The sequence below is a fragment of the Panthera uncia genome, chromosome B4 (genome assembly GCF_023721935.1).
Source record: "Panthera uncia isolate 11264 chromosome B4, Puncia_PCG_1.0, whole genome shotgun sequence".
NCBI classification, from domain to species: Eukaryota; Metazoa; Chordata; class Mammalia; order Carnivora; family Felidae; genus Panthera; species Panthera uncia.
In genome coordinates this window covers 12306832-12323737 of record NC_064809.1, presented here as the reverse complement: position 1 = coordinate 12323737, position 16906 = coordinate 12306832, and the positions used below count along the sequence as shown (strand labels likewise).

Here is a 16906-nt window from a genome sequence, read left to right as displayed (position 1 = left end):
GAGAGGGAGACACAGAATCTGAAACAGGCTCCAGGCTCCGAGCCATCAGCCCAGAGCCCGACGCGGGGCTCGAACTCACAGACCGCGAGATCGTGACCTGGCTGAAGTCGGACGCTTAACCGACTGCGCCACCCAGGCGCCCCTTATCCTTCTCTTTTAACTTTTACATTTCTCCTGTAATGTTTGATTTCTAAGAGGTCATTCTGATTCTGACTTTTCTTTGTGGCATAATCTTACTTCATGGTTACAGCCTTACCTAAAGATATTAATTAAGCTTTTAATTGAAGGGTTTTTGTTTTTGTTTTCTCCTGTTCTTTATACTATAGCTCTATCTCTGAATTCCTTTTTTTCTATGTGTTTCTATGTGTTTTCTAATTTGGTCTCTTTCACACTGTAAACTTTCTCTAAAGGTCTGAAGGTCCTTGATAAACATTTGTATTTATGAACAAGGCACTGGAGAGCTAAGGGAAAGTCCCTGAATGGGCAGGGCTGGTCAAGAACAGAACTTCATGTGGGTACAATATGGCAGCAATCTCGTTTTGTCACTGGAGAAATACTAAATGTTAGTGTTTTCTCTGTTCTCTTGAGTCAGTTCACAGAGAAGAATCCTCTAAATTCCTGAGCAGGCTTCCAGCATCACAGGAACCCAGGGAGAGGAGGAACTGCAGGTCTCATCTGTTAATACAGAGGCTTTCACTTCAGCATTCTGTTTTCACCATGGCAGGTCAACCTTCCTGAATAGTACAAATCCCTCAGAAGGTTAACTTGTCTTCTGCTAGAGGAGAAGGGCAGTAGGGCCCACGTGGGTAAGGCAGAAGGAACCTCTGGATTACATATCCTAATTCTCAGCCACTATTCCTCGTTTTTAGCCCCATCCCATAGACTGGACTTTTAGAAGTGCCAAAGAGCCCCACATCTTGACCTTTCCAGATTCTACAGTTTGTATTAATGGCTCTTTAATAACTCCCCCCCCCAAAAAAAAATTCAACCAAACTGGTTTTTTTTTTTAAATCAGTATGTTTCTAGGAAAATATCTACACAAATTAATGGACTGTACACTTATAAATGATTAATATAGTAAATTTTATGTATATTTCACAATGTTTAAAAAATCTAATTAAAGCATTATAGAATATTATAGATAAAGTATAAAAATACCAAATATAGAGGCATCTGGGAGGCTCAGTCTGTTGTGGGTCCAACTCCAGCTCGGGTCAAGATCTCACAGTTTGTGAGTTCGAGCCCCATATCAGGCTTGCTGCTGTCAACACAGAGCCCGCTTCAGATTCTCTGTCCCCTCTCTCTCTGCCCCTCCCCCGCTCATTCATACTCTCTATCTCTCTCTCTCTCTCAAAACGAAATAAAACATTAAATATATATATATACACACACACACATATATATACATACACACACACACACACACACACACACCCAATATAGGTACAGTGTGGAGTACCTGCATGTGATACAGGATATGAATCCTGCAAAATGAAAGTTTACACCCAGATAAATCAATGAACGATTATTATATCAATGTGCATCCACTAAAAAATTAGCAATTTTTTTATCGCAGAAAATAATAATTTTCTAAAACCAAACCAAACTACAATCACAATTCTTTAGCTGGATTTGCCTTTTCTTTTACAAACTCTCATTAGTTACTTGGACTTAATGTCGCTGCTTTTAAGTAATCTTTGTACGATGTACAGAGAAGACACTTCATGAAATTACTCTGTCCCTGTCACTATTCTACGCTATAAGAACAAAGCCTTGAAAATGAAAGCACAGAGCCACTTCGTGATACAGCCCGAGAATGTCAAGAGTAAGGGATGAGTGCCATTTTCCACCTAGCTACTTAAAATTCTAGCAACGAACTGCCCAAGTTCTAATAAAGGAAAGAATTTACATGAGAAAATTAAGTTAAAAACGAATCCTGACTTCGGACTGAAGGAATACTCATTTGACCTCAAGTGTGATGTTCAAAGAAATGTGTACTTAATGATTAAAAGTTAATCTCTACAATTTCAAGTAACACCCATAGTTAAGCATAAAAAAACCAATCCTTCAAAAACTGTTTACCGGAATTCTTTTCACACGAGAACACCATTAAAATTGCATTCATCTAAATAACTCATGCTAGCCTTTTAAGTAACTCATCTGGATCTCACTACTTGGGATGATGAAAAGTCCCACTGCAAGTGCTGAAAGTATAAAAATTTCCAGTATCTGCAGAACTCAATGGAACTTTAGAGACAAGTGGTAACCTGGGACTGACTCACTGTGCCTTTATAGTTTACAGTAAGAACAGAGCTGCTCTCATTCTCACCTGTCTGGATGCTTCTTTTCTGGAAGAGAACGTATTTCCAGTTCACAGGCTCATTCATCATTTCACAGAAAGTGACAACGAAGTACAATGACCAGTGATAATCCCATTCTGAAAACAGCATTTGCCCGCTTAGCTAAGTTAGGTGAAAATTTATACCAAAGGACCGATTTGGGCAAAGATTTCCTTTATTTGATTACCAGGCTTTCAGGGGACGAGGCAACCTGACTTTTTTTCATGCATGTAGTTAAGAAACAGACGATGTAATACCCCAAGTTAAATATTTGTTATCAGTGAAGCTGCCAGTTGAAACGAAACACACACAGCTTAGATCAGCATTCCCCAAAATATGTTTCTACTGAACACTGGCATTCTATGATATTAAAAGGTGATGTGTATGATTGATAAATGCTAGCCATATTTTTCTCTAAAAATGTAATACAGCAGAGAGTACTACATGGATAAACAGTTTGTTATCATGAGGTAACTTGCCTTTAAGAAACGGTTTAGCATAGCCAAGAACACCAGGAGGTAGCATGAAGCCACACGGCCCACAAGTGTGACGTATAATTTGCACAGGGACGCATAGGGAATGTTTAGCAGCTAACCGTGATACTGTATATTCGACATACAGATCAAGTTGTGCCACTCAGTGCAGTAATGCAAGTTTCTGCTATACCATTTTCGGCAACACATGATTATAAATTCACAAATATTCCATGAACAAATAAATCTGGCAAATCCTAGTGTAGGCAAAACATACCCAGAACCTGAAATATAGATTGGACTAATTGACAGAAAATGTTGACATGATGTCTTTACTAGGGAATTTACTAATCTGGATTACTGACAACAACTCACCAGAGAAGATTACAGGACATTTGCCTTTCATAACAGTGAAACCTCATGAAAAGTATTTGGAAGGAGTATTATTCCTGCATCATCTAATCACCAAAGAAATCTGTGTTATAATATAGTACACAGATCAATTAATCTACATGTATTCGGGACACTATCATCAGGAAACAAAGAGCACGATCAAACTTGAACATGTGATGGCAGTAATTCCAACAATTTTGCAAAGGCATGGGCAGGACTTGGGCCCAACAAGAGACAGCAGAGTGTCCCCGAACTAGCACTACTGGGAAGCTGTAGCCAGCCTGTGCTCTGAAGGGGCAAGAAGGACTGTAGTTACCGAAACCCAGAAGTAACTGTATGGAGATGGCCTCCTGAGAGAAGACATGGCCTTGGGGAGGGGGTGCCATCAGCCCTCACTGACCCCACAGGGAGGAAGCCAGGGACATCAATACTTCTGACCTGTTCTTCTCCCACCTACAAAATGCCTTCAAGCCTCTCTCACTACCAACCCAACGGAAGCCAAAAAGCAAGGGAGACTGTCAATGTCACTGACAAAAGCCAGGTTTCTGGGCCACAGGCCAAGGCAAGGAAACACGGCAAGTGAGCCTGCAGAGCAGAGCCGCCTGATGACAATTTCAGCCTTTCTTCCTTCTCTTCTTTACGGACAAGCATGCCCAAGATATGAACCTTTTCAAGAGAGGTTTTTAAATGACTGAATTATAAGGTCTCTAAATAACCAAGAGCCTCCTATAATCTGTATACAAGAAGCTTTACTCAAATCTGGGCCAAAGGTTACATCTGCATTTGGCAGAACAAACAAAGTTCTTAAAGTTACTACCACCAATTTGAATCTAACCTCAGATTTGAGACCAGCTAATAAACTATACAACTTTTCTTTGATCTGCACGGTGAAAACACCCTCCCTGTGGTGCGTTTAATTTTTGTGAGCAAGAGAACACTTCAAACAACTTACGCAGTTTAAATTCTATAGAGGTTTGCAGAAAACCCAAAGATGAAATCCCGGTACTATAAAATAGCCTCCTGAATTGTTTTCAGCCATACTTCCTAACACACATATTTCTCACCAGGATGTCTAAATACAAAAATAATTTTTCCATACATCCAAGATTCCATTACATGATGTCCAAAAACAGGCAAAGTTAACCGATAGTAACACACACAAGTCCGAAAAATGGTCACTTCTGATGGGAAGACAATTTGGGCTGGGAAAAGGCATGAACAAACTTTTGGGGTCCCACTAGAAACATTCTGTATCTCCACCTTTTTCTCCGGTCTAGATAAAAAATTACATATATCAGGAATCACTGGACTGTACAATTAAGTTTGGTACACCTCACGCATTTAGGTTTATCATAGCTCAGTTTAAAAAGAAATACTGACCCTATTAAATGACTTCCACAATTACCTACTCAGCAAATACCTTAACACAGAATATGTCTGGGCTAGGTAGTCACCAGAGGTCAGCAAACTACGGTCCGCAGGCCACCCGTTTCTTTCCCACTACAGCCTGCAGGGTTCAACAGTTCCAATGGAGACCTAGGAAATGCAAAGCCTAAAATATTTACTATCTTTTAAGATGAAGTTTGTCAACCCCTGACTTTAATATACTTAATGTATCCCTTTTTTAAGGATAGTCCATTAAAAAAACAAAAAAGATATTCTAAATCAACCCCACCTCAACACCAAAGTAACAAGGAGAGAGATTCAAAAGACAGCTTAGCAAACCAGTCAGTTCATCACAATCAAGAATTTCATAAAACTCCGCCACTGGAGGTTGGGGGGGACGGGCAGCATTCTTTGGCCTCGAGCTGTTTAGCACCATAGGTTTATTTTAAGACATCAAAAATCAGCATTTTTGTTTGTCCAAACACAATGCTAACTTTTTAAATTCGGTGCCAATATTTTAAAAAATAGAAGCACACAATATCTTGGAAAAAAAATAAGATCTTTGGCACATATAAACAATTAATTAAAAAGAGAGGAAGATGGAACACTGACCCATATTCCTACAACGGAACCGTGAGTTGAAGGGACTCCAGCGGCACCGGGGGCGAGCATCGGCTGACACCTCACACTAGCTTGCACCGTCCCCTGCCATGTCAGAGTCGAGACAAAATGAAACAATGCTTCTATCTGTGTCCGTATGAAAAGCAGGAGAACAAATGTCAGAGGGTCAGGTGTTTAACACTCAGCTCACTTACTACCTGTCATGGGCATGTGGGTTTGCAACCTCAGGTTTAAGCAGTGGCCTCAAGGGAAATGACAGAGAAGAATCAAAGACATCAAAGGGCCAAAAGGGCAAGAGCTGGGGCACCTGGGTGGCTCAGTCGAGTGTCCAACGTCAGCTCAGGTCACAACCTCATGGTCTGTGAATTCAAGCCCTGCATCGGGCTCACTGCTATCAGGGCAGAGCCCGCGTCGAATGCTCTATCCCCCTCTCTCTTTGCCCCTCCCCCACTTATTCTCTCTCTCAAAAATAAACATTTGGGGCACCTGGGTGGCTCAGTCCATTAAGCATCTGCCTCCTGGTTTCAGCTCAGGTCATGATCTCAGGGTTCATGGACCCAAGCCCCACACTGGGCTCTGCGCTGACAGTGTGGAGCCTACTCGGGATTCTCTCTCTCTCTCTCTCTCTCTCTCTCTCTCTCTCTCTCTGCTCCTCCCCTGCTTGCTTGCTCTCTCTTAAAGTAAATAAACTTTAAAAAAATGAATAAACATTAGGGAAAAAAGAGCAAGAGTTAACTTGATGCTTGCAAACATCAAGTGGTAGGGATCTCCCTCACATCTTCCCAGTGGCCCTACTCCTGTCTCAGGGCAATTGTGCCTGTTAAAAAGCTTCTCTGTACTATTTTTTGCAACTTCTTGTAAGTCTATCTGTAATTATTTCAAAATAAAAGTTCAATAAAAAGAGAACTATTGTTTCCTTACACCTTCCTATACCTTACCTGGTCCTAAACTACAGGCCAAGTTTACTCCCCATCCCACCAGAGAGCTCCTCTATTATCCACAGCTCTTGTGCTCAGATCCCCTCCAACGGTCTCCTTCAAGGAGTAAAAAAGGAACATTTTCACATCTCTTGTCCCATATGGTATTCATTCAGGCAGCAGGTATTTATTGAGCACCCATGAATGAGGTACTGTTCTAGATCGGGTATATAACAGAGAACTACATTCTTGACTTCTGGAACCTATGCTACATTATGTCTAATGATGAAATACAAGCTATCATTACACTTTGTAGCAGTCATATTATACTACTCGTTCAATTGCACGTACAGCCTACTAAATTCCCCAATCCTTTCTCGTATACATTGCTCAGATTGTATACTCAAGCAACTAGGTCATTGGATCCAGATTTTTTTATGGTCATCCTTGTTCAATATTATTTTTTTAGAATCTGTTCTTTTCTTCAGTCTTTCAAGAACTTCTGGAACGCCAACATCTTCTCCACCTTAACACACACCCTACTCTTTCTTGTTTCTTGCTGTCCATAAATCCAATAAATAAACCTCTCAGTATAGTCAACCAAACCAGTCATTAAAATGTTTAACAGGACAGTTTGAGGTGACTAAGACCCCATGACATCTCACCAGCATCCATCCGACAGACATGGATCTATTCAGTACTCCACGGCTTCCCACACTCAACCAGCTAGGTAGGAATGCACCTGACTGTATTACCATATTTACATCTGTCCACAACAATATTATCGGGTTTAAGTCAGACACCTTCCTGAAGTTCTCAGTATGTTTACCAATTTTCCCTAATCATCTTGGGGAAAAAAAGAAGGATTTTTTAAATGGGAAGGGAACAATTAAAAACGAAGACCAAAGGAAGGGGAAAAGGTCATTATATAGCTTCCAAAAATAAATCAGAAATCTTAAAAACTACTAGATGGATTTTAGGGAGAAAATCAGTTTGTGGGGAAGTAGAAATGACACCACTGCTGAAAAACAAAATACTGCCTTTGAGACAATTTATGTAGTTATACACACTATGGCTCTGGTACAGTTGAACACAATTAACACATTTAACAACTGGAAATTTTTTTATTGTTAAAGCCAAATGACTTTTTCTCCCCCAAATAAAAGCTTTTTGCCTTCAATACAGTCACTGGTTATTATTAAAAAATGGAAAGGTCTTTGAATTTCAACAAGTATTTTTGGACTCTATAAATTCTACAATTCATATTAGGGAGTCAGGTTGAACTCCTATCTGAAAATGCTAATATGTATGAATAAGGCATAAAGCATGACACACAAGTTAATCTTTAGCACTTGGAACTGAAATCACATAGCAAGATAATTCATGAATATGGTAATAATTGTTCCCTGGCACAAAATCTGAAAGCACGTAATGCATTTTAAGTGGATTTTACATTTTAAGTGAACTTCCCCAGTATCATCTTCAAGCTTCAGAAGTAACATCCGGCATAAGTCATTATACAGACACAATCTGGGACTTTTGACAATATGGCAAAAGCTGCGTAACAGTTGACTTTTTTCCCCACTAAGAAAAAAAGTTTTGCTCAACAATAATGCAAACAAGTTTATATGAGGCATATAGGACTGTACGAAAATAAACTATCAACATTTGAGACCTGTTTCTGTCTAAATGTTACTGAAAAATAATTACATTCATTAGGCCCAAATTTTTACTATTCATTCCTTCTTTTTAACCCTGTAGATGTTAAATCTAGCTGGGAAGTGACAAAATGAGATTTACTGCTAAACAGTCTAAATTTGTCCTTCTTCACTAAACTCCCAAAACCAAATGAAGCAGCATTATTTCAGTGCTATGGTAATTAAAGTACAACCCCTCACCCTGTCTTGCGTTATGTATGAAACTTACAAGGGCTCCATTTTATGCAGTGAAGAGGTCTTAAATACAAGTACTTAGGAAAAGCGGCCTTGTGTCCTATTGTGCTATGTCCAATTTGCTACAATTCTTCTCCTGCTCTCAAAATTTACGATTGGGGAATCGGAGCATGTTAATTAACCTCCAGAGCAATTTCATTCCCTCCCAACTGCTTACCTGAATATATTTCCGCTGTGTTTCATCGTTTAAAACATGTGCAACGTGCTTAGAAAAGATCTTTTCTCTACCAGTTCTGGCATGGATACCAACCATAGTGACCCCTATGGGCCAAGGGGCATTTCCAATGGCCATCTGAAGATAAGCATCATTAGCCTAAAAAGAAAGAGATCAGAAAAGCAAAAATACTGGGTTGGTCCATATTTTTAAAGTATTTCACAGCCCTTTATGACATAATCTTCATCCATCTCCTGAGCATGTTGAAAGTATTACCATTCCCATTATTCAAACAAAAGAAATTCAAATATGAGGTGACCGATTGCCCTTCCCAGGACCACAAATGTCCTGGAAAAACAGAAACCAAAGCTAATCCTGTGAGTAAAAAGACAAACATGCCTTTGCAACCTTTGTGCACTGGAAATTAATACATTTCAGATCTGGAATTACCAGGTAGGTTTTTTGATGCACTGACACCAACTCCAGTTTGAGTCACCTTTAGACCCAGTCTTCTCCACAGGTGGTCACAAAGAAGACAGAGGTTAAGTGGTTTTTCATAATCCAACCCGCAACTGTATCCACTCCCTGCACAGCAGCACAGACCTCTGAAAGCAGCGGGGGCTCTGTGAGCTGGGACTATCACACAGGGTCCACAGCAGATGGATAAACAGAGATTAAATACTAACCCTCGAGTCGAATAGTTTAAGGATGAGATCGTTTCACTTTGGCCCCTCAGAGCCTCCCACCTGCCAAGAACCTTAAAATAAAAGCTACAAAACGTAAAGACAGAAACCAATGAAGACAAATGGCTCTTTTTCTAAACCAAGCCCAGCTACCTGTGGGGGGAAAAAAAGGAGAAAACCAAAAGAGAAATCAAGTAAATTCTACAAGACCCCGAGGGTTTCAGAGACGCTTACCGTCAGGTCTCAAAGATATTCTAATTTTATAAATCCAATACCTATGTGTATGATATGTAGAGCTGATTAAAAAAAAAAAAATTAGCCTACCAACAGACTAACTAGAAGTTCATTTTCTACCCTAAATTTGAATTTGCTCTACTCAGTAGTTTTAGAAAGCTTAATTTTTAAAAGCCCATTACATACTTATATCACTGATTCTGAATTGTACAAATTTTAACACTGGGTATTAACTGATAGAATTTCCAGTATTTGATTACCCCAAATTTCTAAAGAAAATTGTCCAAATAGGTTATTCAAGTTTCTTGGTTCTTCTGCGCTCTACGCAAAATGAACTTTCACCTGATTCGCAAATATGCAAATGCAAAAAGTAACAAGAGGGAAGGCACGCTCACTAGTAGACAAGTGATTTCTTCCCGCAGGGATGGTGACCTCATCTATTCCAAGGCATTCCATTCCATTCCAAGGCAACTGTCCTTAGTAAGCACCATGCAACTAACAGAAACTATCCAAGAATAAAATTGATAGACATAAAACACAAAAACATTTCCTTCGATGAAACTAGCCGGCTCTCCAACAGAAGGAGTAAAATCACTACTGGAGCCTCATCAGCATGAGGCTGCAGCACCCACAGGTGCCAGCCGGCCCTGTGTTTGGGAAGAGATGGTCAGAGCACAGGGGTAAGCCCGGTCGTTGCCACTTGTCTGGCAGAGCCCCACCTACTGCTCTGGAACAGCCGCTGGAACCGTCACGCTGAAATTCCCTACTCCCACACTCAGGAGGCACTGCCATGAGAAGCTTCCGCTTCAGACTCTGCTTATGGCCCAGATGCAGGGGCACTCATCCAATCCCCGCTACTGGTACAGCAGGCCGCTCTCTTTGTGCTCCCCTCCGCCAGCTGACAGCCTTCCACTTGCCTTTCTGAAGTCGGCTCCAGGAACTCCGGGCCACAAGAGCGCTTTCTCCCTGTCGCCACCTCCTAGAGCCCATTCAGGAGGAAAGACACCGGGACAAGGGGTAAAGTCGTCCCTAACAAGGGGTCTGCTATTGTTGCTGTTCTGAAATGGGAGAGATGAATTCTGGCGGCCTTACTTGGAACATTTTCTCATAGAAGTATAAAGGGTGGTTAAATTCCATTGTATCATTAGTACAATACTTTAGCTATATTACGGATTAAGTAGGCTTTTATAGCTGGCCTGGGAAACTAATCTACATAACATTGTTTCTATGGGAAAATTTGTTCCAAGCCATAATCTTGAACAATCTTTGAAATCCAATCCCATTCATGAAATGAACACTGCCTATATCCAGTTCATGCTCCGAAGAATCTTTACACCTACCTTAAAAATGACTAAAAAACCAGTGTAGTCAGAAAGTTTATTATCAATGTCTAAAAATAAGGCTGACAATACATTAGAGAATAAAAGATTTTGTCACTATTAATTCATTTCACGTTTACTCACATTTACTCTTAAAGCTCCTATGTAAAATACTCCCACGCTAAATAAACATAATCCACACACACAACCTAGACAGGCTCATACCGTGATTTTGATGCACAGCATGGTAACGTACCTTTACATATTCTCTCTGCAACATGAACTTAATAATATCTGTTATGGATTCTTTAATATCAGCAGGAAGATTCTGGAAAAGAAAAAACATCATCACTATTTTTGGAAGCTACTGTGTATAGTTCAAGATTGCATTTACTCTTTACAGATTGTTTTTTTAAAAATCAGTTAATAGAAGCATTTTCCAAGGAACCTTACCCTTTTCCGAAGCTTTCTGAAAAGGGGTCTGAGATAGGACTCAGTCTGTTTTTGAGTGGCACTGTTCAGTTTACCCTGCACACTGCGCTTCACGTAATCTTCTCTGGCATTCAGTTCTTTAGCCCAGACACCAAGGAGAAACTGTCGAAAGAATGGGCAAATTTAGACTACAATGCCACCCAGTGGTTCAAAAAGTTTAAATGTTCTCTAAAATACGGAACAACATATTACCATCTTTAGAGTATATTTCTTGACTAATTAAAATATCCTCAATTTCCGTTTAATTAATGAATTATTTCTGTGTATTGTGTCAGGTATGTTTTGCAGTGCCTCTGGCAAGTCACAAACTTCCCTGTTCTCTGTGTGTGTGTGTGTGTGTGTGTGTGTGTGTATTATATATATTCCTAATTCAACGATAATTTCTCTCAAAAAAAAAACACAACTATCATATCTCACAGAAATATCTCGACAGAAATAAACTTTTACTCGTATTTCTATTATATAAAATTGAACCCACCGAGACTTACTTGCCATAATGGCATATGTGCTATGATACTTAATCAATCTTCCAAATATGTTGGCGCAGCACAGGCACATCCCAGAGATACCGCGGGTTTGGTTGCAGACCATCGCATTAATAAAGCAAATATCGCAAGAGCCCAATGAATTTTTTTAGTTTTCTAGTGCATATAGAAGTTCTGTTTACACTATAATGTAGTCTCTTAAGCGTACAACAGCATTATGTCTAAAAAACAATGTATGTGGCTTCATTTAAACATACTTTATTGCTAAAACATGCTAACCATCATCTGTGCTTTCACATCCTAATCACTGATCACAATTCACCATCACAAATGTAATAATGATGAAAAAGTCTGAAATACTGCAAGCATCACCAAAATGTGACACAGAGACACAAAGTAAACCAACGCTCCTGGGAAAAAACGATGCCAGTACACTGGCTCGAAGCACAGCTGTCACAGACCCATCAATTTGTAAAATAAACCAACAAGCCAAAACGCATTATCTGCAAAGCACAATAAAGCCAAGCACTATAACATGGGGTATGCCTCTGTTTGGACTTTCTACTTTTGCAGGAAAGAGGAGATTCAATTAAATATTCCCACTAAACCACCTGACTGAAGGAGAAGGAAGGAAAAAGAAAATAAATCAACTATGACTCATCCCCCCTCCCCTCTCCCAGCCCTGGAAAGCAGGCCTAGTGCCCCTTGGGTTTAAATGCAAAGAGCACCCTTTCTAGAGGTAGATAACCAGGGAAGGTGGAGGAAGACGTACCACCCCAGGGGCATCACCTATGCTCAACCTCCGTCCGGAGAGGAGAGGTGGTCACTCCAGAGGAAATTCCAGCTCACGCCAGCTCCCAAGCCCTACCTAATTCCATGCCATCTCAACAGACTGAGAATCCTGATGACTAACACACTGTATTTAAACAGTAAACACAAGTAAAAGCACTTCTCGTGTTTAAATCTCTTGGCATGAACATGGTTTGTGAATAAGTGCTAAAATGAATCTGACATTTGCACACACTCTACCTACCCCAGGAAAGCAAGAAATCCCACGGCCAGAGACGGATGGAGCTAACCATAGCGGGAATACGCAGCTATCTGCAGAACTGAGAAAACCAGCAGTCTCTGAAAGGTTGCTGATGTGTTTGCTTTTTTGTCCACTGCCAAGGTCTTCCCACCTCCTTCCTCTCCTTACTGCCATCACCACTCGTAAGAGCTTCTGGAACAAGCCCCTCACTGCACTCCCTCCTGGAGTGTTTTAAAAAATTTTAAACTCCCCGAACTTCTCGTTCGTTCCACCGCTGTGATTCTTTTCTGTGTGTTTACGATAAGTCAGTTTTAAAGTGCCACAGTGCAAGTACACGTACATCCCCTCAGACTAACCTCTCTACCCAAGTGCACGGCAGTGTTGGAAACCAGGTACCTACAAAACACGTTTAACGAGGGATTTCCTCTCCAGTCCTTGACCCTTGAATACGGTCCAAAAATTAAAGAACAGTTCGTAACCAACCCACACGTCCTTCTTTCGTAGCCCAAAAACACGTACCTTAAGGAATTTGGTAATGATGTCCATGTCTTTATGATCATCCCCTTTTCCTAAAGACTCTCCCAATGCCTGCAGAAAACAGAATGCTTCCGGTCATTCGTAAAGAGCAACGACAGAATACGTGTTATCAACGTGAGTTGAACACGGATCTTTACTACAGAAACTAACTGCTGTTTAAAAAAAAAAAAACAACTCAGGAATTTCTAGATAAAAAACAAAACTTGCTTTCGGCTCAGATCATGATCTCATGGTTCGTGAGATCGAGCCCTGTGTCAGGCTCTGTGCCGCTTGGGATTCTCTCTCTCCGCCCCTCTCGTGCACACACACACTCTCTCAAAATAAACTTAAAAAAACGAAAAAGAAAATACACCTTGCCATTTAAATTTAGAGAGTAGGCCATCTTTTATGAACCGAAAGACAAAAGATGGGGCTTTGAGGACTACTAATGGAACGGAGATTTCTTTTTAGGAAAACAATGTTCTAGAATTAGATTGTGATGATGGTTCCATCAACCTGCGAATATACTAAAAATCAGTGAACCAAACATTTTAGATGGGTAAGCTGTATAATAAGTGATTATCATAATAAAGCTATTTCAGAAAAAAAACAAGCTCAGAACTGGTTCCCCACACTAATTTTTTCTGTCAGATTTAGGGTGCATAGATAAGTGGGGGGGAGAAAGACAGGGGACAATTACCAGAACTATGATCTTACTCATGCAGAGTGCAGCCAAGAATGAAAGGAAACAGAAAAATAACAGAAAAAAACAGTTCGTGTTTTATTAAGCAGTTAAAGCTTTAAACTAAGCCATAATTTTAGCTTGAGCTAGATATTTAGATAGTACAACACTGCTTTTTAATTAAGATTACACGCATCACACCATATTCATCACAGTGGCAAAAAATGAGAAAGCAAGATACTGCCAAGTGCTGGCAGGGACGTGGGAACAAAGGGCACGCACACACTGCTGATGCGGGTGTAGACCGGTACGGGCGTTCTAGGGAGCAGCCTGACAGTACTGGACAAGTGAAACATTTCTAACCTAGCAACCCTGCCTCTGAGTCCACAGGGTATGTGCAAGACTGCTCCTCACAAAGCTGTCTGTGGTACTAGGGAGCCGGAGCAAGCCAGCTCTCAGGAGGAAGCAAAAAGTACAAGGCAGTGAATGCCACCGAGTACGAAATGCTACGCAGCAGTTAATTCAAAGGTTTAGATATACGTGCAGCATCAAGGATGGATCTTAAAAACAGTTCTAAGTGGGAAAAGAGTAAAAAAAAATTAGTTTCACAGTATAGTATCATTTATGAGTATTCAAAACACAAGCATACAAAACACTACTGGCTTTACAAGACCACCAACAGATACAAGGATGCGTGTCAAACATAGCCAAATGATTACTTTTGAAGGCAGGAAGTAGGATAATGTGAGTGGACGTTGAGGAAAAAGGGAGTGATTAAGTAAAAGCATGAAATTTCAAATGGGCCTTTGTGCCTTTGTGCTCTGAAGTGAGCAACCCGATGACCTCAGGAATCTTCTCCAGGGAATGGAAGGTATGCCAGGGAATGAAGACAGGTGGGCGTAGAGATTACCTCTAACTCCTCGATTGTGGTGTTTTCTTCATGAACTTTCAAGTCATTCTGTGTGTCTTCCTCTCCAGGTTCCTGGCCACCAACAAGCTCATTGAGGTATTGCTGGTCGATCTTATCCAAAGCTGCTTTCAGATCATTTCTCAATCCCTGAGAAGGGTGAAAAATTACACCTCCTATGAAATCTCACTGGTATTTCACTTTTGATTCTTCACTAAGTCCAAGTCATTTTCTTCCTCCACAAGTAGTTAAGAGCTTAGTAAAATTAGGGACTGAAGTAAGATTTCAATTTATTACACAGCTATCATCGGTGTCCAAAGTTAATTATCATGAACATATTTAAATGTGAAAGAATGTATGCACAACAGCTCCTCTGGTCAGAAAAATAAAGTGTATGTGTGACAAATGCAAATGAGAATACTCACAAATGCTTTAATTTTCTAGTGAGGTCTAGTCAAAGTGAGTCCTCAACCCATTTTTCCAGTTGACTTAAAATGTCTAGCCTTACCACAACTATTCTGAATTCCTGTAACATTCAGCAATGTCAACTAGTATCTCATCTATATCCTGGGCTTTTGCTAGGTTTCTAATAAATCAGCAAATTCCACATTCTATTCACATCCAGTTTGTGACCACTTGATAAAAACAGAAGCCTTAAAGCTGGACCCAATACCAAAACAGAAGCCTTAAAGCTGGACCCAATACCTTACACCACACATAAAAATTCAAAACAGGAGTGCCCGGGGTGGCTCAGTAAGTTAAGCGTCTCACTTCAGCTCAGGTAACAATCCCATGGTTCGTGAGTTCGAGCCCTGTGTTGGGCTCTGTGCTGACAGCGCAAAGCCTGGAGCCTGCTTCAGATTCTGTGTCTCCTTTTCTCTCTGTCTTCCCCCATTCACACTCTGTCTGTCTCAAAAGTAAACATTAAAAAAAAATTAACTCGAAACGGATCAAAGATGGGAATGCAAGCTGGTGCAGCCACTCTGGAAAACAGTATGGAGGTTCCTCAGAAAACTAAAAACAGAACTACACTACGACCCAGCAATTGCACTACTAGGCATTTATCCAAGGGATACAGGTGTGCTGTTTCAAAGGGACACATGCACCCCAATTTTATAGTAGCACTATCGACAACAGCCAAAGTATGGAAAGAGCCCAAATGTCCATCGATGGATGAATGGATAAAGATGTGGGGTGTGTGTGTGTGTGTGTGTGTGTATTTATATATATGTACAATGGAGTATTACTCGGCAACCAAAAAGAATGAAATCTTGCCATTTACAACTACAAGGACGGAACTGGAGGGTATTATACTAAGTGATATTAGTCAGAGAAAGACAAAAATCATGACTTCACTCCTATGAGGACTTTAAGAGACAAAACAGAGGAACATAAGGGAAGGGAAACAAAAATAATATAAAAACAGGGAGGGGGACAAAACAGAAGAGACTCATAAATATGGAGAACAAACTAAGGGTTATGGGAGGGGTTTGGGGGGGGGGGGTTGCTAAAAGGGTAAGGGGCACTAAGGAATCTACTCCTGAAATCATTGTTGCACTATATGCTAACTAATTTGGATGCAAATTTAAAAAAATAAAACAAGTTAAAATTAAAAAAAAATGATAAAACTCTTAAAACACACACACAAATGGATCCAAGACATAAACGTAATAGTTAAAACTGTAAAACTCTTATAAGACAACACATGGGAAAAGCTTCATGATACTGGATTTGGCAATCATCCCTTGGATACAACACCAAAAGCACAGGCCAAAAAAAAAAAAAAAAAATAGGTACACTGGACTTCATCAAACATGAAAACTTTTCTGCAAAGATACTATCACCAGAGTGAAAAGATAACCCATGGAATGGGAGAAGTACTTGTAAATTACTAATATGATAATGACTAATATCCAAAATATATCAAGAACTCCTACAAATTAACAACAAACCCCACCTCATTAAAAATGGGCAAAGGTCTTAAATAGAAGACTACATCCAAAAAAATAAAAATAAATTAAAAAAGAAGACCACACACAAAAGGCCAATAAGCAAACAAAAAGATGTTTAACATTACTACTCATTAGGGAAATGCGAATCAAAACCACAGTAAAATAACACTTCAACCCGACAGAACGGCTATGATCAAAAATAACAGTAAGCATTAAGTACTGGCCAGGATGTGGAACGATGGAACCCTTCGTTGCTGGAAATGTAAAATGGTGCAGCTGCTGTGGAAAATGGTATGGCGAGAACCTCAGAAAGTGACACATACCCACGCCAAGACACATTCTAATTAAAATGTCTAAAGGTAAAGAAAGGC

The 16906-nt window shown here is 40.1% G+C and overlaps 1 protein-coding gene across 2 annotated transcripts in view; it reads right to left on the bottom strand.

The window, feature by feature from the left end:
• Positions 1 to 16906, bottom strand: part of PRPF18 (pre-mRNA processing factor 18) — a 232731-nt gene that overhangs the window by 6125 nt on the left and 209700 nt on the right. The window contains exons 6-11 of one of the 2 annotated variants that reach the window (XM_049624624.1): positions 14587 to 14733; positions 12998 to 13066; positions 10925 to 11065; positions 10728 to 10799; positions 10070 to 10210; positions 8239 to 8394 (exon numbers count right to left, since the gene is read on the bottom strand). In XM_049624624.1, coding sequence (XP_049480581.1) covers positions 8239 to 8394; positions 10070 to 10210; positions 10728 to 10799; positions 10925 to 11065; positions 12998 to 13066; positions 14587 to 14733 — 726 coding nt within the window. The remainder of the gene's footprint in view (positions 1 to 8238; positions 8395 to 10069; positions 10211 to 10727; positions 10800 to 10924; positions 11066 to 12997; positions 13067 to 14586; positions 14734 to 16906) is intronic. The other variant, XM_049624623.1, reaches the window with a different exon arrangement.